The sequence below is a fragment of the Haliotis cracherodii genome, unplaced genomic scaffold (genome assembly GCF_022045235.1).
Source record: "Haliotis cracherodii isolate W230 unplaced genomic scaffold, xgHalCrac1.p SCAF_1, whole genome shotgun sequence".
Lineage (NCBI taxonomy): Eukaryota > Metazoa > Mollusca > Gastropoda > Lepetellida > Haliotidae > Haliotis > Haliotis cracherodii.
This window is the reverse complement of record NW_027266264.1, coordinates 54,091,039-54,113,724: the sequence shown is the minus strand read 5'-3', so window position 1 is coordinate 54,113,724 and position 22,686 is coordinate 54,091,039. Positions and strand designations below refer to the sequence as shown.

At 37.6% G+C, this 22,686-nt stretch overlaps 1 protein-coding gene across 4 annotated transcripts in view; it reads left to right on the top strand.

Moving 5' to 3' along the window:
- Positions 1-275: 275 nt before the first annotated feature.
- Positions 276-22,686, top strand: part of LOC139479451 (mucin-17-like) — a 58,600-nt gene continuing 36,189 nt past the window's right edge. For 2 of the 4 annotated variants that reach the window (XM_071262305.1, XM_071262302.1), the window contains exon 1: positions 276-1,374. In XM_071262305.1, the coding sequence (XP_071118406.1) occupies positions 328-1,374 (1,047 nt within the window). In that variant the 5' untranslated portion in view covers positions 276-327. Of the gene's footprint in view, positions 1,375-6,963; positions 6,979-12,036; positions 12,148-22,686 lie in introns of those variants that run through there. The other 2 variants (XM_071262324.1, XM_071262311.1) reach the window with 2 other exon arrangements.

Genomic DNA, 22,686 nt, shown 5'->3' with positions numbered 1-22,686 from the left:
TAAACACAATGTGCCTTGAACTTTGGTGTTATTATGGAGTAGAGCATATTTCAAAATTCCTTACTCAAATATTTTCATATGCATCATTATTGTTCTGTTAACATGTATCAAACTCATTTTTATTGATATTCATATTAAACTTATACAAGAAGTAATTCTAGACCTCTTTGTGCTGTGTTTCAGGATCCTGAAGTAGGAAGCTATGATGGTGGTCCTAATGGTCAAGAGACAGGGATTTCTTGTCCTCAGATAACATTTTCAGTGGATACAGGAGCCGGTGCCCACTCCCCTCTTTCACTGAAGGTCCTTGCCAAACAGACACTCATCATGGATTCTGATGGAACAGAGTCTGACTTCTCTGACTTTGATGTCAACACATTTTCCCGGAGAGTCCTTCGGTCTCCAAGACTGTATCAGAAGTCGAATGAAGATTCAGAGGATGAATCTCCCCGAGGTCAGAGAGAAGATGGAAGTAGCCCTGACTTGAAACGAAAGTGGGATGAAGGTTGTGAGGGGAGGTCTCCACCAAGTCCCACTAAGAAGCAGAAGGATTCTGTCTTTCAACAGAACACAGATGAAAGAAGCGATGGGATAAAGAAGTTGGATCTCTCTGTGTCATCAGTGGACAGTGCAGTGGGTGTCTCACTCAACAACACACCAGGTTCTGGAGTGTCGGAGACCTCCAGCTTTGACAGTAACACAGATACTGATGACTGCAGTTCACCTGCAGCAGTTTCTGGGGGAATAGAGGGAACATATCGCAGAATGGACTCATCTGGCCAAACATTGCCACCTCTGCACTTCTCAAATGAGCATGTTTCTGAACAATTTATGAAGCTTGCTGCTGATGTTGATTCTGTGAGATCCTTGACCTTGTCAAATGGGAATGATGGTTTTGTGGAGAATCTGATCCTTCATCGACTTGAGGATGAGAATCTTGGCATGAGACTGAGTGTGGAGGGAGGAAAGAGTAGTGGATATGTCAAGGCTGTGATTGTCAAGAATGTTGTAGAAGATGGGGCAGCATATCGAGCTTCAGGTAGTTCTGTTGGTATCTGTGCTGGTGATGAGATTCTTGAAGTCAATGGCACCAACCTCCGTCGCTTGAACCATCATGACTGTGTCGCTGTGTTCAAGGAAATCCCACTTCATGTGCATCTGGTGGTGAAGAGAGCTGAACCACCTCCTCATCATAGGATGTCTGGCCAGGGAGGGATCCTCCCTGATGTACACATCTTGTCAGGATCGGAGATGCCGGAGCTAGGCAACCTAGATGGATTCATCCTGCAAGACGTCACCATCAGGAAGACTGGAGAGAAGAGTCTAGGTATCAGCATCGTGCCCAGCTATGGAACAACAAGGGATTTCTACCAGGTGAGTCACTCACTACAATAGTCTGCATTGTCTTCTCTCCAACTCAAGCATCATAGTACCAAGTTATTTGTCACAACTTTGCTAAAATAATAATTCAAGGTATGATTATATGTTTTTTCTGTCTTTGTTTTTTAAACAAGAATGATGTTTGGTTGGTTGACATCTTGAACAATGAACACAGGAACATTGTGGACTTGCCTTGATCAATCTACTGGTAGGAGAATCTTATATATTACAAAGATGTATTTGAATACACAATGCCATTCAGAAAGTGGTCAAATGTAACAAATGTTATATTTGGGATAACACCTTCTTAGTAAAGTACAGATTCTTGTATTTTTTGGGGTTAATTTTGTCCGAGGTTCGAACTCAAACTTGCCAGAGTGAGGCACCTAATCGCAAGCACACAAAGTCAGCAATCTAAGCCACTCAACTGGTAGTGTAGATCACATACTTTGAGTACCCCTCTGATAAGTGTAAATTGGCATGGCTCCCATGGCCGAAAGCTATGAATACACAATGCCATTGGCAAGTGTGGGTTCGAACCCCGGACGGGACTAAACCCAAAAAAGTAAGAGAATCTGTACTTTACTAAGAAAGTGTTATCCCAAATATAACATTTGTTAAAGATTTTTTTATGTTTACTGAATAAGTTTTGACAACTTTCTTAGACAAGAAAACAATGTTACACTTAATGGTATTTTGAACAAGAAAAGAAACCTCAATGGTATTGCCATCCTATTGTTCAAGGCAACTTTAAGGTACAGTTGCTCCTTTGACTGACTTTAATGGCAGACAGACCATGGAAACAATATTCTGTCTGTTATTCTGTAAATAGGGAAAACACCTTTCATAAGATGCTGTCAGATGATGAAATTCCTTCAAGAAATGTTAGAAAATGGCGGGAAAGCTCTTTGTTTGTTCATTGTTCTATTGTGATTTTGCATCTACCTGTGTTCAGTGTTTGTGTATCCAGGGCGTGTGTTTCAAATACGACCCTGGACACCGATTGTACAAAGGAACTTTATTCTTTTTTTGGCACATTAATCAAACACGGTTACAACTATGTGTAGGAAAGTATCAAAGAATTCTCCTGGGACAATCACAACATTGACTGATGGTAGGGTTGTCACTCTTATAGCATTATATGCAGAATTAGTAAGGTGTTTTGCTACACGGCTGCAGTGTTGAGTGCTACAGAAGATGAAATGGATAGGAGATGACTTGATACTGACAGCTGTGGAGGTGTTTCCAGATCAATTTGCAAAATCCTAAATGGTATTGCTTAGCATTCAGTGTAGTCTATGCCTTGAGTTACATCAGTCTATGTATGGCATTGTTACTCTTTGAGTTAGCCAGTGTTGGAAGATTATCTAGACCGCCTCTGTGGTCTAATGGTAGAGCGTCCCCAGCCGCGTCATACCGAAAGACGTTAAAAGATGGTACTTGTTGTTACCCTGTCTGGCGCTCGGCATTGAGGGGCTAAAACAAGGACTGGTTGGCTCGGAGTATGTATACTGTGTCTGAGTGGGGCATTCATGTTAAACTGTTGCATGGTATCTCAGTGTGCTAGTACTATAAATCTGCATCAGTTCGGACTAGTACAAGCAGCCACACACACACACATACACATGCATGCACGTCGCTATATAAGTGCAATAATCTTGGACGCGACGTTAAACCCCATTTCACCTCACCTCACCTGGAAGATTATCTGACTATATAGCTATTTCAAAGATGAACACTTTTATATTAATAATTAATACAGATTGTTTCTTGATAGAGCTGTTCATCCAGATTATGTATGATGAAATCATTTTTCTAAATATAATTATGAATATTTAATGTAAGTAATGCAATTCAACAGCCTACAAGTTTTATTGGTATTTGGAAGGTACAGTTCCAGAATGCAATTGTTGTAGGCAGTCAACAATGAATTAATTGAGAACATCAAGCATCTATAACCCATAACATTTAAACAGGGAATAACAATTTAATAATTAATGGTGTGTGGAGATATTTCAAGAATTCCCATTTCAAGGCTAATAATAGAGTATTAAAACATTCCTCAGGTCTGAAATTCTGTAGATGTAGTGTACCCAATGTTTTGCACAGTGCCATGTTTTGTGGAAACCTGATGGAGTGGAACTCTCTTCTGTTGATATATTTATTGCTGTATCATGTGGCGTGTTATATATTTACATTTCATAGAGATCTTCACTTCTGTGTTCATGTACAGGAGCTAGTCTAACGTATATAGATGGTTGTGTCACTTCACTGACAAGCTTTGAACTTCGTGACCCTGGAACATCAAGTAACCTTTATGGAACATTCATAAGGATTTAGTCATATAAAATTCCTTAGCACGAATGAGCTGTTCCAAGTCCTTGCACACAAATGATGACAAAACAGTATACATGATCTTCATAATACTCACTTGTCAAAGTACAGGCTATTCATGATCAGCTGCAGTTAATATTGTAGTTGGGTAAGTTTAGATTACTTAGATTTCTGGGCCGGGCATTTTCAAGTTGGTTGAATAGGAAGATGTGAATGTTATGGGTAATAACTTCTTTACTATTTCCTGTAGTCAGAGATATTTATTGATTATGCACCTGACCAAGCATGCAGTTGAACGTACACCTAAACAATCACCTAAATGTAAAACTAAACATGCACCTGAACATACACCTAAACAATCACCTAAACGTACACCTAAACATGCACTTGAACATACACCTAAACACGCACCTGAACGTACACCTAAACATGCACCTGAACGTACACCTAAACATGTACCTGAATGTACACCTAAACAATCACCAAAACGTACACCTAAACAATCACCTAAACATACACTGAAACAATCACCTAAGCGTACACCTAAACAATCACCTGAACGTACACCTAAACATACACCTGAACGTACACCTAAACATGCACCTGAACGTACACCTAAACATGCACCTGAACGTACACCTAAACATGCACCTGAACGTACACCTAAACATGCACCTGAACCTACACCTAAACAATCACCAAAACGTACACCTAAACAATCACCTGAACATACACCTAAACATGCACCTGAACATGAACATGAACCTGTATTCGACGTAATAAGCGCCCAGGGCGCTCTCAAAATTAGAAATAGGAGGCTCTTGTAAGAATATTATTTTTGTGAGAAAAAAAACAGTGTTGAAAGATAAATTTTGTGCTTTATGCTGACAGCCTGAAATGTTTATATACGAGAGATATATTTTTCCAGAATTTAATTGCCCATAATTAAGGGTGCATATAACAAACAAGTGCGTATTATACGCGAATAAATAAGTGTGTACATTGATCAATCGGAAGGGGTGCTAATTGGGATTGTTCTCTAGCCAATATATTAGCAAATATCGCTGTGGGCGCTTATTACGTCGAAGACGGTATTGTAAATTCCATACCTGGTATAGGCTTATAATTTGAGGTCAGACTGGCCTCATGAGGTCATTTCATTGAGTTTACTTTACCTTTATGACTTGTGTGATAATTAATAAGCTTGTGTTTTCCCGTGAACAAGAAGATAATCCTGAGCAATATTGTAGCGATTCTGTTTCTGTCTGCCTTGCAATTAAATCTAAATAATGATTAAATTATCTCTAACATATTATTATCTCTTTGCATTTACTTAACAAATGCCAATGAAACATTACATTTAGCTTATGTATTTGTAACTTTAAGCTTTATTTTTGTAACTGCAAATTTGAAACATCCCGTTTTTCAAGAAAATCAAGCAGCACTGCCCTGAAGGGCTGTGATTACAGCATCCATTATTTGTGAACTGTGCACACTGGTGTGAGGTCAGTTTGTCAAGTTAAATACTGTATACATGCCTGGGTTGGTTGCTAAATGAGGCAAAGAAATGGGTTGTCATCGTAATATTGCACTTTACCAGCTTGATCTGACTTGATGTGGAAAGGTGTTCAGGGGCACTTTACAGGTAACACACTGTCTTTGTGGGGCAGCATCAATCACGGAGTTGCTTTGTATTGTCTGATTGTTAAACACCTGTCTGATTCCAGGACTATGAAAACTGAATGTATTTGAAGGTGTTGTCAAATTAATGGAGTCATGGACATCTCAAATGTATTTGATATCGAGTATTGAGTGTTAAACCCAACTCACTCACTCACTCACTCACTCACTCACTCACTCCAACTCATCTGTAAAACAGATCTCGAGGATCTGAGTGAGTGAGTGAGTGAGTGAGTTAAACACTACTTTGAAATTATTTAATTTATATCACATTGTGTCAGCTTGATGTGGGAGGAAAGCCGAAAGTGATGCAGGTCATAGATGTGAATGAGTGAGTGAGTGAGTGAGTGAGTGAGTGAGCAATTGAGTTTAACACTACTTTGAAATTATTTAAGTTATATCACAGCGGGTCAGCTTGATGTGAGCGAGCGAGTGAGTGGATATAATTCTGAAAGTTTAACAAGGAGAAATAAAATTAAGTATTTTTAGTTCATTTAATAAGGAATTCTACCTATGCATGTGTTAAAGTAATTGATTCACTATTGTTTTATGAGTTTCTTAGGCCATTTTGTCAAGATGCCACCAAAATAGAAAATTTGACAAAATTGAGCGATCACCATTTGTTAAGAGAAAGGAAATGGTTTTGAATTCATAACACAAAAAGGTAGGTATTTATTTATTTAGGCATTTTGAAAATGAATTTACAAGAAAAAATTAAATTGACATAAATTGAAAAATTAAAACTTGAAATAGGTATCTTTTCAATTGAACACAACAGCACATGTAGGGCAGGTGCTGATTTTAAGGAAAAAAACTAGACCAAGATGGCCCAATATTCATGTCTGAATAGTTTTAAATGTTGATATTGTAAATCAAGATAATTTTGTAACCCTTTTCTGACATCTACAAGTGAATTCTTCATCAACCCGGAACATTTCGTTAGGAAACACTCTACATGAGAGGCTGTAAATTTTAGTGTTAAGTGAATTGGATTGCATATCTATGAACGCAGTAAACACCATATCCAAATATCTGGGTTGTCAGGCAGGCCCATCTTAAAATTGAATGTGTCATCGTGTCACTATGTTACCTGTGCAGAAAGCACCTTCTTTGTGAAATGGAATTTGATTATTTGTGAAGGCCTTTACTCCTGGTATGGAAGTGTGTAGGGACACTATAATTTATACCAATCTGGAGTGATTGTGTTCATGCAAATCTGTAGTGTGTCCACTGACAGATTTATTGTAGGAATTCCAGTCTGTCTTACAGGCTTATCCTACAGCGAGAGATTTACTGTCATCATCAATGTCAAATAAATATTCATAACCAACAGCAAGGTATGTGCAGATTTGTGGCTGAGTGTTGGGGGTTGTCTTGTGGTTTTACTGTTATGGCCTGTTGAGAATGTTTGTAAAGTTTACCGATATAGGAAATACGATATGTCAAGGAGGATATACTCTTCAACCATAGGGTGTGTTGTTGTTGCGGATAGTCTACGTTCTTGAAGACGTCATTTTCTCTACAAAGGCTATACAACATGCATGAGGCGTGTTTAAAGGATAACCTTCTTTTTGTCTAAAAGTGGTAAGTTTATAATTTGTGGTGTTTAATGTGCTTGTGATTTTTAGAATAAGAAAGGCCTATGCCCTATGTATGAGATTATTGTGAAAAAATGGTTGACCAGCTCTCATTTACAACCAAGTGAAAAATTGGTTGTCATCTGAGAATGATTCGATGGATTCCATAAATCAAGTTTCCATATTCCATATATTCAAATTCACAGAGGTACTTTTGTTGGTATGAGGTTGTTACCAGATATATTCCTTCTGTGAGGAACTAGAAGTTAGGAGCATGGGTGGCCCAGGGCTTAAGGTGCTACACTTCGATGTGCAGAGTTGCATCCCCTACCTGTGCCAGGATACACCTACCATTTTGAATCCAAGATTCCCAGGAGTTAAGACCCTTGGTCTCTCAGCTCCATACATGCTTTTGTTGGTCATATAGCTGGAATATTGCTGAGCGCAGCGTAAAACAACAGACCAACCAACCAACCATCCAAACCTCATCTACCCTCTCCTAAACTGTTGGCCTTGGTCATGTCCAGCTTTTCATGTGTGGGACAAACCGAAGAAACATTACTGTTAACAGACTGTAGAAGTTAACTAGCCTTGCTCCAAGGCTGTACTGAATGATAAGTCCATGGATGTATAGTAATTCTATTCTGATAGGCAAGTGTAGCTAAGTGAAAAGTACAGTCTTTTATAGGGATATCCTGTTCTTATTATTTATATCATCTAGAAATTATTATCAAAACTAATAATTATTGCCTTACAGACTTGTGCAAGTTTAGATGTTGACCTAAGCTGGGCTTTCTTCCCACTTTAAGGTGACATACCTTGATAAAACTAAAATACTGTTCTAAGATGTGTTGGTCAAATTCAGCCAGTCACTCTGTCTTTAAGGGGGGGCATGGGTGGCCCAGTCGTCTAAGGCGCCGCGATTTACTGTGCATAGTTGCGTCCCTTTGGGCACGCCAGAAACCTATGATTGTGGGTTCGAATCCCAGTTCGCCCCGACTATGTTTCTAGGTTTGTCAGCACCATACCAGTGCTCGTGGGTTTCACCGAAGTGATAAACGTCTGAGACCTGCATCACTTCGGGCTTTCCTCCCACAATAAGCTGACACGCCGCGATATAACTGGAATACTGTTAAAAGCGGCGTTAAACCCAACTCACTCACTCACTCTGTCTTTAAGACACGGAGATTTCTTTTTTAAAATGATGTCCTATTGATATGCTTCTAGATTATATCTCAACATTTTGTCAAAGAGCTTAAATTTGACTTCAATATGACAACACAAAAAATAAGCTTAAGATTTAATCTCAGATTTCCATACAAATCATATTATGGATATAGGACAAAGGAATGCCCTTTAAAGGTGCAGTAGTGGGATAATGTGGTTTTAGTTGTTCAAGGTTGCTGTTAAACATGAATAGCACGCACAAATTGTTGGATTTATTTCATGTTGAAATTAAATCCCAACTGGAAGCTAGGCTTGAATGTCACAGTGATGTATATAATAGGTTGTTTGAGAGAGCTTTTTTTATATCCAACGTCTGATAAGATCAGGTGTTTAGTTTTGAATTCCACCTTGTCTGTATTCACTGGTGAGAGTTGATGGGTGATAGGTAGCCATTTACCCTGGCAGATTTCACGTCTGGGCTTGGAATCAGCAGGGACATATATATATGTCTTTGGAAAACCCTCAGATATAGGTTAAGGGCCGAAGCTTTTCATTTTCTGGGGTAGGCATAGGATGTTGTTTTTTGTGACAGAATTGTTTTAAGCAAGCATGTTAGATGAGCTATGGTATACACTCCAACCATATCAGAAAATCATCCATTTTCATACAGTTATGTCTTAACAGAGAATTTACATGTCGAAAATCTTAAGTAAACCCAGTAATGTTAAAAAAAATGAACAACTTGAATACTCGGATGCAATCAATGAAATGGATTTATTTTTTGTCACCTGTATTTTTTTGTTATCTAACAGAATAGATATGTGCTCTCTATTTCATCCCTTAATTACATAGTGAAAGACTACATGATGAAAAATCCTTATTCGGCCCCTGTCAGAATTCAACTTTTTACTCTACTCATTTAGAAACTGCTCATTTAAAGATGCAGGAGAACTTTTGTTTGTGATTCAGCTCTAAGTAAATAAGTCCAGCAAGGCTGCAATGATTAAGTTTCTCGTCACACAAATGATCTTAGGGCTGTGGTGTGATCAAAGTGGACCAAGTGTGGTAACACAGACGCTGAAATAGTGCAAACTGCCCCTGGGTAAACTAGGTACAATGACGAGATTAGCCCATTTACATCAGCATGATTGCTTTATTTGAAGAAAATATTGAATCGGAAAACACATCAGGACCTGCAGCCCTGCTGATATATAGATAGTTACAGTGGCCGAGACATTGAATTGGATGGAATTAGTCTCTTTGTAGGTTTGTTGAACTGAATAGTCTCTTTATCAACTTAATGGAGATTGATATGATTGTACGATTTGTTTCCTTGTGTTGGGGAAACTGTTATAAATACTGGGTTAAGACTTAGATTGTTTATTTGTAATGTCTGATAAGAAAGGAATTGGTTCAACAGTCTATGTTTGCTGTGTATTGTAAGACACAGTTTTCACAACAGCATCAACAGAACAGAAAATGTTGCTACTTCCATGAAAACTTGTGATCAAACAATTACAAACATTATACAAACGTTACTAGGCTAAAAACAGTAGCAAACATAAGGTCCAAAACACAATATGATACCTGTATTAAATACCTGACCATCGAATAACAATTTCTTCATTTTTATCTTCATCAAACATGGATGTGTACTTTCTTTTGCCTGGCAGTTTATTTTAAGAAGATCTTTCCCTTTTTATAGTGATGGTTAAAGAATACCAGTGATACTAAAGAAGGACTTTACGTGAGATATTAAAACGTATCTGTGTGAAAGAAATATAATAATGACAGAAACGTCTGACATTCAATGAGAATGAATGGCAGTAACATCAAAAGAATTATGTCAACATTCACAGTTGTCAAGCGGGGAACTATTTATGAATTCAATTGTGATTCTAAAAATGTTTTTATAATAAAAATTCTTTCTGGCACTTGTGTGTATCCCTGGTGACTGTCCTGGTGTTGAGCAGGTGGTGCCGGCCGTGCCGGTCATGTTGTTGTAAGGTATATGGAAACAGTTACCTCTCTCTAATTCTCACTCTGGTCAATTTGGAAATGGCCCATGTGAATACAATTATCATTAGGACCTAGTTGAAATATTTGAACAGATGGCAACGGTTGATTTATTTGTGCGCTTTTATGCCACATGGCTGAAAATTTGAATCTTAAATGGTATGTTTAATCCGAAAATACATTTTACATTTATTGTACATTTTCTATTATCCGACGCAACAGATTCCATTAGGCATGAAAACTCAAAATAGTGGTGAAAATTACATGACATCACTGAAAATCAGTGATGACATCAAGTCTGACAAATATTTAGGAGTCTCAAATAATTTGAAGTCATCAAAACATGTAAATATGTTATTCATTAATGCTTGATTAAACTATTGTCATGTATGCATCATATTGATTTGCTTGTGAAAACCTGTGAGCTGTAATGAGACTGAATCATAACGCATTGGTGATATGACATTATGCAACATAATATTAGATAATATTACAAAACCACTAATTTAGCATTAGGGCTATGACAGTGGAATAAGCTTTAAGCCAATATAATCCCATATATCATAACTAGCTGGTTTAGAAGCAGTAAATATATACGAGTACATGCCCAAACATTGCGGTTTAAGCCTGATTTGTAGATTAGCGTATACTTCTCTCATAACCATCTCCAAGCACAAGTGTCCGTATGATATTACCCACAGATACCCCCTGAACAGACAGCTGATATTTCATATACAATGTCCACAGGAAGCTAGAGGGAGGTCAGTCTGAGTAGAACACAAAGCTCTGTTCTGAGCTATAGGACGCCAAGATTATCTCAAACAGGTTTAGTGTACAGGAATGTGTAGGAGAACTGGGTTTGTAAACAACTTGGAAACATTTCTTTTTTAGGTGGGAACATTGAACGGGATATTTATATTAATGAATGAGTATATGAAGTGATTATATAGTTATGTAACAGACTCCCTATAAAGTATAACTAAATTTTGTGTATAAGTTAAAAAAACAACAACAAAAACATTGATTCAGATGATAACGGTGTTAGAACCTACACTGAAATGTCGCTCCTAATTGTAATAAAGAAGTTGTTCATCCATATATCTTATCCTTACATAGATTTAGATAGTTACTTTTCACATAAAGTTTAATTAAAAATTTTTAAAAAAAATGAACTATGAACAATTCTGATTTTAACCAATGTTTAAAAAGTTAAGTTTTAATCATATCTTAAGAATTTGATCTTTTCCTTGATCCTTTAAAATAGGTTGAAATATAATCAGCTAGTGTAAAGAAGTTTGGGTTTAAATTTTGTTAAATATAAAAAAATGATCCAGAAACTTGTGATATGCCCCCTAGCTAACAGTACACCCAGTAGTTGATCAAGGCTTTCATTGAGACTCCTGTAAGCCAGCCAGCCTAGGCAGTATACAGGGACTGAGCGAGAGACATGTCATGGGCCGCTACTTGCATGTGTTTTATCAGTGGGAGCTAAACCTGACCACATGTCGGTGCACATGTAATTAGTCAGTTTAAACCCCTAACTATTCACTGGGTTGGCCTGTCTGTACATCCGTCTGCGTGGGTCGACCTCATGCATTGGACCTCATCCTGGATTTACTAGGTAGAGTGTCATTAGGCATTCTAATTTGTTGCTGTGACAATACATTAACAAACTGAAAGGTAAGCCTTTTCTTTTTTAGTGTGAAATTAGTATGGAAGGAGATTAACATGTTTGTATGATATCATCATCAGCATTAGGAGTGTCAAGTTGTTGCAGAATTAGACGGGACGCTGTGGACAAATCAATACCTGTGACAGTTCAATAGCCATATGATAATTATGTCGAATTCAATGGGTAGTTCAGTGAGGCGGGGTACATGTGGGAACGCTAGTCGTCAATCAGGTCCTGGGCTGTGTCAGAGGAACACAGGAACATCGAGGAACGTACACAGGAACATTGAGGAACATAGCGACTCAGAATAGGAACACAGAGGTACGTATGAACTCAAGGGTATTAATACTGAGTATTTGTCGTCTACCCTAACCACACAGCAACACCCGTTCAGGAAACAACTTATCATATCGGTTTCAGGTACGTTCTGTGCATTAATGACCTCGACCTTCCAATACAGGTACTATCTGTCCCAACAACACCTTGTGTCATTAACTCACTATTTCTCGGAATAGTTGAAATTTTCCTTCCATTTTGTTTAACCTCAGTTCTTGCGAGAGATGGGCCAACCGGTTTTGAAACCCAAGGTGGTGACATATTTAGATTTATAAACATGTTATCAGTCATTGGACAAAGATATTGCACCCTTATGGCTGAGCTGCTGCAGTAATAAATTATAGATATGACTTTGTTATTGTATATCAATAATTATGTGTGTACAGGTATGTAGGTCGTCATGTTTTTGATGTCAGTATTGTTTCTGCACATGGATTGTAAGGAGAGGGTATAAACCATGGGTTGATGTGTGTCACCTTTTCTACCCAATCTGACCCTAAGTGTGTATAAACTGTACTCAAACATCGCCATGTCTTGTTTCACCTTGACATTCATGACACAGCCTGTCTCTAAGAAATCAATGATCTGTATCGAGGTCTTCCATTTCTCATTCTCGTAGATCTACAAGATTAGCGACAAGAAGGGAAATGGGTCTCTAGGAGGAAGTTCTTGGTTTGATCGGGGTATCAAATCAGGCAATTATATATATGAAAGCTTTGGGAATACTGTGTTGACAGCCATTTACGTACCTGTGTTGAAATTATCGCCATGGTGATATTTTGGGGAACACTCATAGACACTGTCTCTGTTTAACTGACTTTAAACAAAAAGTGACTAGAAATATTGAACTTTATATTCTGATAAATATATATTATAATGTATTACATTATACAAAAATCTGTTTAATGTAGGTCAAAATATATCAGAGACACCCTCTGTGTGAATGTGGCTTATCTTGATGTTTGGATGGTATCAAGTTTGTGTAAGGTATATGACTATATCTCAATAACATTAATCATGTTGGTTGCCATGGATATGACATCAACTAGATGCAAGGAAAATGGTATCTTTAACAAAGGTTTTATATTGATTAGAGAGCTCATTACCTGTATCGTGTTTTATGGCTGCACTTAAAGTATTGTAGTCTTTGGAAACTCATCAACTGACGTAAAACAATTCCTTTGAATGGTTTATGGTCAGAAGATTATCTACAAATTACCTGCCGATAAGTGTGTAAGTAAAATTAGGTCATTCAATATTATATTTTGTTTTGTGGATAAGTTTATGCTCAATTTGGGAAATCTAATAACATAGATTTAAAAGATACTATTTTTGTATAAAAACATGCTCTTATTACATCCTTTTCTTTTTGTTAAAATGTTTTCGAGGAGGTGTTTTAAGGAAATTAACTTCAAATCAATTTTGAAACCATTTGATATTTTACCCCTTGTCATCTTTGTATCAGATGTTCTGTAAAACCAAAACTTAATTTGACTGTCTTCAGGGTTAGCTATGATGTCCAACATGTCAACATCTTAATTTGAAAACAACTAGCCCTTTCAGATTTTGACTAGCCTCACACCAGCTGACTACAGGTTGTGTCTGACCCTGAACCCGGTCTTCTACCCTGTCATCGTACCATTATATCAAAAACAGTAAAACTGTGACCTTGTTTCACCTTGTGAGGCCACATCTTGTTTCTGCCAGTACAAGTGTCATCATACACTCTATGTTTAGCAAAACACATTCTTCACAGTTTGAAAATTTATATGTACTTATTTTTAAATATAAGAAGCCTATTGCAGTAGGGCTGGGATGAGTCCAAATTTACTACCCGGGTACCCTACCCCGTATTGCCCGACCCTACCCGGGTACCCGCTGTAGGTCTTAAGAGATTGGTACAAAATGCTGATAGGGAATTGTTTGACCAGAGCCCTGGCAAAAAGTATTCAGGTACTGGGGTACACTATGAAATTATCTGGTCAAGCATAACTGAACCTGGCTGAAGCTTTATCTTTATTCAGAAATATATAAGTCAGGAATGTGTGAATAGTCCAAAAGAAATCAGAGTGTATTTACAGAGTTCTTGATAATTTTATTAACTATTAACCATTAAACTATATATCACGTGACTGACGGGTCCGGGTAGTCCTGTGGGTACCCGGCTCCTACTTAATACCCACCCCACCCGAGTACCCGAGTTACCTGTCCCATCCCCATATTGTGTGAGTGAGTATGGTTTTACACCGTTTTAGCTATATTCCAGCAATATCACAGGGAACACCAGAAATGGGCTTCACACATTGTACCCATATTGGGAATCGAACCTGGGTCTTCTGTGTGACGAGCGGACGCTTTAACCACTAGGCTACCCGACCGCCCCCCAGCCCCAATATGTAGATATGTTTATGAAATGTACAAATTTAAAGGTCCTGGGGATTTGTTTTTCTTGGTTATGACTAAGAACGAGCAGGATAAACATGGGCATGTCAACATGAGTGTTGACAGGTCATTCATCTCTAGGGCTGGGCTGTCTGCATCATCACATATGTAGAATATATTTGAATTCAGTACAAGCATTAGAGAAGGTAAGTACACTCATAATATGTTTTAAATTCCCAGTGTGACACTTAAATCTAATGCTTTCACCCAATTATTTGTTTATATCCTGGTAACCTTCGAATCCTGGCTATCACATGACTTTAAAACATCCGATTAAGCTTTATGGTATGTTTTCATTGCATACTTGATATCAAGTAACAAAAACGTAAGCAATTAAGTTTTATTTGTTTGTTTGTCTATAGAATACGCACATTATTTTTATCTTTAGATTAGATGAACGTATTATTTAAACAAGTAGATGTGTTTTATATTGTTGTTATATTGTTAAATAAGATTAATGATTGTGTAGAAGGAAGAAATATCATGGTTTTTTTCCTGGTATCAAATCCTGGTAAAGTACTTGCAATAAGTCTGTTAACTCAACGTGTGTTATCCTATAGGAAGTATATCAGGTGATGTAAACTGTCTACATTGTTCTTGGATTAACCCCTTGTTACTGAGTAGGATTATAAACAGTGGAATTTGTAGGCAGGCCAAGTGAGTCATGACTCACATGCAACCACATTTAACCCACTTAAAACTCGACCTGTTATTTGAAATTAGAAGACTGCCACTGTCTGATGTGACAAAATTGGATCGTGAAATAAGACACAACATACCAAAGATTAGCATTGCTTTTATTCTCCATGAGATAGCAATGGACGTAACTTTAGAGTTTTATGCTATATATTCTTCGAGTTAATGAACTTTGAGTTAAAGATGCAACAACAAAAATTATTTGTTGTTTAACGCTGCACTCTGCAATATTCAACCTATATGATGATTGCCTTACATAATCTAAGTCTAACCAGACAAACCAGTGATTAATAGTATGAGCAACATCCTATTCTGTCTGGGTGCAATGACATACAATCAACCAAGTCATTCAGTCTGACCCCCCAATCCCTTAAGTCACCTCTTTTGAAACAAATATTGCTTGGGAGCGGTCCTAGCCTGGAACCCCAACAGAGGCAATTCAGTTGCTTTATTAAGAAGCAAGATAATAGGTAGGTTTATGTAGCAATGGCAATACTCCTACCTAAGCCTTCCTCCCCTGCTAAGTCACCATTCCTTATTAAATGGTGGCAGTGGTGGTGCCATGGTATATGTCTGAGCCCTGCATCCCCTCACAGGGTTTCCTCCCACAAGCTGACACAACAGGATATAACTGGAATACTGTTCTAAGCAGCATTAAGCTCGCTCGCTCACTCCTCACTCACTCACTCACTCACTCACTCACCCACTCACTCACTCACTCACTCACTCACTCACTCACCCACCCACCCACCCACCCACTCACTCACTCACTCACTCACTCACTCACTCACTCACCCTCTCACTCACTCACTCATACTCACTCACTCGCTCACTCACTCACCCTCTCACTCACTCACTCACTCACCCACCCACCCATCCACCCTCTCACTCACTCACTCACTCACCCTCTCACTCACTAACTCACTCGCTCACTCACTCACTCACCCACCCACCCACCCACCCACCCACCCACTCACTCACTCACTCACTCACTCACTCACTCACCCTCTCACTCACTCACTCATACTCACTCACTCGCTCACTCACTCACCCACTCACTCACTCACTCACTCACCCACCCACCCATCCACCCTCTCACCCGCTCACTCGCTCACTCACTCACTCACTCACTCACTCACTCACTCACTCACTCACTCCAACTCATCTATAACTCCATTAATTTGACTACACCTTCAAATACATCCAAATCAGTTCAAAGTACTGGGGTATTTTCCGAAAAAATAATACCTTTTTGACTCTCACCTCCTTCAAGGTTGTAAGAAATAGAAGTAAGAAGTTGTATGCCATGGTATTAATAAAATAGTTTCGGATAATAATAATGTTGCTATTTAATCCATACACCCTTAACATAATCACATCTGAATTAATCCGTCACCAGAATAAAAATCCGAAATCAATTTCCCTTTATTCACCCTCAACTTAAATTATATAATGTCCATTGATTTTAATGTAATAGGATGCAGATCAAGCCTCTCTGTTCTCCATTCTCGACCCACTGAGTTGTGACTAATCACGATATCCAGAATATCCCAATTGTATGCACTCCACTGTTGTGAAATGAGTCTAGTCTGCAATATTCCAGACATGTTATAACAGGGCCATGTTATAACATTGTGCCATGAACTGAACCCAGTCTTCAGTGTGATTAGTTAATGCTTTAACCACTGAGTTTAACCACTGCAGCTGTTTGATGATACTACCAAATAACAACAATTATAGATTCTGAGCCGAGTGACATTAGTGTTTTCACTGACCTTGTGATAATCAAGCAGGATGTAGTAAGGTGACCATGTTGTTGTTTTTTGTTCATGAATACACCAACAGGAAAAAAAAATTCTATATTTTATTTTCATGTCTGCTCTGTTATTGGTGGATTTTATTTTCATGTCTGCTCTGTTATTGGTGGATTTTATAATCCACCAATAACAGAGCAGACATGAAAATAAAATATAGATTTTTTTTTCCTGTTGGTGTATTCGTGAACAAAGAACATTAATTTACTGAATCGAATGCCCATGCTGCCAATTTTAATAGACATCCCAATCCATTTCATTAAGATTTTACAACTTTGGTTTCCATACAAATCCTAGGCTATGGTTCAGAAAAAATATCAGTCAGTCAGAATCAAATTAAACATACAGCCATTTGAAGAATATTCATTCTGCACTTGTATGGTAATCTCCATACAGGTGGGCCAGGGATGTCCAAGTGGTCTATTCAAAGTGGCGTTAAACCCAACTGACTAATTCTGCATTCACTGGCTTGCCGCTATTGTAGTATATTGGCAGGATGACTAGTCCAGGTGAATAATGCATGTGTATATTTGTGCCTAAATGACAGCAGAGAGTGGGAATCAATCAATAACTGGGAGAAATATATACGGAAACCTTTTTTCTTTCGTTTTTTTCTTGAAATTGATTCTGATTTCAAGATAATATGTTGAAATTTCAAGATACATAAGTTGAAATTTCAATTTAGTATATTAAAATTTCAACTTATTATTTTTAAATTTCAACTTACAGTATCTTGAAATTTCAACATGTATCTTGAAATTTCAACATGTACGTTGAAATTTCATTTGTTTGTTATTTTAATTTCTTCTTGAAATTTCAAGATACAAACTTGAAATTTCAAGAAAAATCCAGAGAAAACAAATGTCCCTGAACAAAAAATACATGAAAGACTCTTTTTAAAGGGGCACTGATCTAACGCAATTCCCCGGGACTGGTTGTTGCCTTTGTTATTGTTTTTTCCCAGTGAGTACCCGGATGTAGAGCAGAAATCTAGACTAGCTCGCGACCTCTGTTGCGCTATTCGTAAGCGCATTAGTCACTTTTATGGATACCGGTAGTAATAAGAGCGTATGGTCACATTGATCAACAAAATGAAATACAGTTTCCGAGATAATAAGGAAATGTAGGCATCTTTGTGGGTAGCATCGGTAATGGTGACGAAGTTTTGATAAGTCACTTGCTTGGTAATTTTGCGATTTTCGTTGACACTATTTTGACTTGCAACACAAAGTAAATATTTCACCTGAGCATTGCTTTTTTTATAGTGTGTATATTTTTTTCAAATGAAGGAAAACAAAATGCAAATACCATAATTACAACTTACCAAATTTATGTGTATAAATAGGCAGCTTCCTTATTCGAGGAATGTATCCGTGAATATCCACACAAAGGAATAATATCCCACTCGTCTGCAGCTATACAAAATAACTTATTCGATGTCACGTGTCTCTGTAACTATCAAATATTCTAAAAGATATATATCGTTTCGGGTGTCAAGTCTCAAGGGTCGGCTGAGAAAGGCCACGTGACAACTATTTTCATTACGTCGACGGTTCCTAAAAAATCCATTGAGTTTGATAACAATGAGCAACCACTCAACGTATTATCAGTTAACCCTTTGAACAAATTGTATGTTGTTTTTACATCGGCACTTCACGCCATGATATGAGTGTATTCCCTTTGTTTTAGTAAACCTAGACATGTAAACACTCACTTTTGACATATCCACTGTGCAAGATAACAGTGATTAATCAATCAACGTATTTTCTGTTAATCCTTTGATGACTAGGAATGATCCGTTGATTTACAAAAAAAAGTAAATCAACTGATCATTCATCTCTTGCTGGGCTGTCACGTGCATATTACATAACCTCACTTCAAACCTGGATTTAGATTGAATAATTACCCCAGACACAATAAATGCCAAATGAGAACCTTTGTCAGGTAATCTAAGTGGTGCTACCACTAATTGTACCTGTAATACATTCATTAACTGAGCATCAAGTGAATGACGACAAATACACAAGTGTAGGGTTATACGAGAAAACGTGTATGACAACAAGGGAGTAGTAATCGTATTACACAATCCGAAATCCGAAAATGCTTTCACTGCATGGATACTTTTTTTAGTATTAAACTATAACCATCTGGGGTATTTCCAAATGACGACTTCCGATGAGCTCCGCCGTTCTTTTTGTCTGTTTGTTTAGGCTGAAGAAATTATTTAACATGCGCCCTTTGTCGAATCTTTATAGATCACAGTTAACCAATCAGTGTTTATGCAAAAATGCGTAAAACAAATATTGCCTCCAAGTTTATTTAGCTGTCCTTGCAGACGGTAGCCCAGTCTCTGGTCACGCTCAGTTGCGTTGCGTATCATCCGGGTACTCACGGGGGGAAAAAACAATAACAAAGGCAACAACCAGTCCGGGGAATGGCGTTAGATCAGTGCCCCTTTAAGTCAACATGTGCGTACTTGATTGTAATTCTTGTATAGCACAGACTAATACATGGCGCCATTCCACATCGGTGTTTAGCTTGTCACCACAAAGATACAGTTTCAATGCTTCCCACTGAGTGACTTAAAAAATATCTTTATATTGTTTACGCCGCCTCTAACATGTTATTTATGTTATGATCTATATTTTTAGCTCACCTGACTGAAAGTCAATTAGGACCAGTTTTCACTCCTGTGCATAATTGTTTTATTATAAAACAACATTAACTCTCTCTTAGACCATATGAACTGGAAACGGAAAAATGTTCTCCCTTAATCGGTGAATATGCCTAAAGAAAATATGTTTGAAATTTCTGCATATTTTGATGGATTGGATAATTGATTTTCTTTGCGACTATTTAAAACCATGTAAAGACAGAAAACCGTGAAAATTAAACCCATCAGTGTCATCTTGATGACATATATAACCCCACAAGAAATTCAATCTGTCTTTCAACTTTGAAGTTTCCCTTTTGGTAGCAAGGTACTATTCTTGTACAACTGATTATCAATAGCTGACAATGAAGAGGACTTCTGTTGAAAATTTGAAGATTTTCATAATGTGATGACAGCCAATATACAGGATGTATGGCAATGATGGAATAGAGATAGTACTCTTAGAATTATACACAATGATAACTATTGTTTGATTTCTGCTTTTTTTTGACTGATATGATAATTAATTTCCTTTCCAATATGCACGTCTATTTAAAACCATGTACAGTTAAAAACAACACAAAAATCAAACTCATCAATGTCATGGTGTTGACATATATAACCCCTCAAGAAATTCCATCTGTCATTCAACTTTGAAGTTCCCTTCAGAAACTGAAACCGAAATACCACAAGAGATAAAAAATTGTATATTTATACAACCTTTTCCTAATTGAAATACAAGATCTTGACTCTCCTCTGATAAGAAGAGTTGATATTTAATTTGGGCAGTTTCCCTTTATCAGCTGATGAAAGTTGGAAGAGAGAGGGCCATTCATGCCTTGAGGACAACTAGTTATCTGGGTAATTAATCATAGATTTGTTATCTCACAGCTTCTGTGCACCTTGTCTGGAGATAAAGCAGGATATGTGATGGAATGTTTGGGAAAAAATGCCAGAATACTCACAAGTTGCCAGATAAACTGGATACATTTATTATACAAGAGAAACTGAAGTTTACGGACTTATGACTTTTTGGGCCTCTCTGACCAATGCATCAGAGTTAGGGACTGTTTGAGATGTCGAGGTAAGTAATTTCATAGCGGTACTTAATTAATCTGAAACAGTTTCATTGATCTGAAACATGTAGTTTTAGGGTGAGCGTGCAGTGTTTCATTTGGAGGATGGTTTGTATAGAGTTCTGGGATGGCCATTAATATGGATACTTCACCAACTTTCAGAACTTGTTAAGCAAGCGAAGTTTTTTAGCACTAGGAATTATGGGTCTGTTGAGGTATTTATATTTTATCTCTGTCACTGTCTCTGAAGGGTCAAGTGTATGTAATAGTAGATGACTAGATGTATGTCAAAATGCCAACAGTACCAACCTAGACTGGTTACAGTTCTTCTTTCTAATGCAAATTAAAAAAAATATTGTTTAAATACGAAGTCAATTTTCTTCCTCTACCCCTATGTGTTTTAAATGCATAAAAATATCGAGAAACAAAGTCACTCTTTATCACTTTTTTAACAATGTTTCAATTATGTCTTTCAGCATTTTGTTAGTTTGCTTCGGGTATTTGAGATACATTTACTATTCATATTTTGTTAATATAAAATGGAGACTGCACCAGTCTATAACCAACCATGCATATAAACAATGGAGTTGCTTCCCATGAGGTTTCTGACCACATCTATAATAATAATAATAATAATAATAATAATAATAATAATAATAATATACAATATGATAGGCTGTACATCTTTATTACCAGTATATATATTTCTTACAGTATAGTATGTTTTTTTTTTGTTACTGTTCATGTTTGTGAGCTCTGCATCAATTCATGATTCAAGAAGGTTCTTGTATCCTTGCTTCCATGCTGCCTGAAACGTGATGCTCTTCATGCTTTTCATACAAGTAATGAACACACCCATGTTTTGGATTTTATCTGAAAGAAACCAGCCGCTATCTGTGACAGGGTAACTTGATATACTACCATGACTCAGTCTTTTTCTTCCCTGACATTAACTGTGGACATCCTGACCATGTCCTTCAAGAATGTTGCAAGTTCAGAAAAACCTGAAAGAGGGAAGAAGGCAAAACCTTTGTGTAAACTTGCCCTGAGATGTGATAAGGGGACAGGGGTGTTGAAAGGAATGCTAAGCTTACATACGGCTACTGTATTGTCAGTGGAGTGTTTAGATAAAAGTCTGGAACCTCTGTTGTCCGGCCCATCCTAGCCTCTTCAGGTCAAACCCTTCAAACAACATGAATCTCTGCAGCAGAGAGACAGACGTCAGAACGTGGGTACATCATGTAAACCAATAATTCCTGCAAATACCATACCTCTATTACATCAATGCCACAATCCTGTATTTTGGCTGTCAAAACACTATAAAATCTTTCAGAATTTCAACAGCCGTCTCTTCAGTAGATGACCTTAATTAGTTGTGTGAGAGACAGCCGTCAGAACGTGGGTACATAACCAACCCTATTTTGATGTTCACCCGACCCCATTCCCAGTGAAGGTTTGCTCGCACACACGAGGGAAATACTGAGTATAATCATGTACAAGTCATTAGAGAACCTTCTTGCTTGAAAGGTAGTCAGTCATTTTCACGTCCACCACCTGAATTTGTCATGGGGATGGTATGCCATGTCTTCTGACCTCCCCGCCCAAACCTGTAGTGTTTCAGGACAGAAAGCTAAGCCTTTGTGTACAAACTGTTGGTGACATCTCTCATCTGTATGGCTTATGATCGGTGTCTGAAATAAACAACGTCTCTATTTACTATTCATTTTTTGTGTGTTAATATCTCAACATAGTAGGCAGTGACAAAGACGTATGGTTACAACCGGTTGAACATGCAGACCCATATATAACACAGGATACTGCATCAGTTACAGTTCCTAGGATA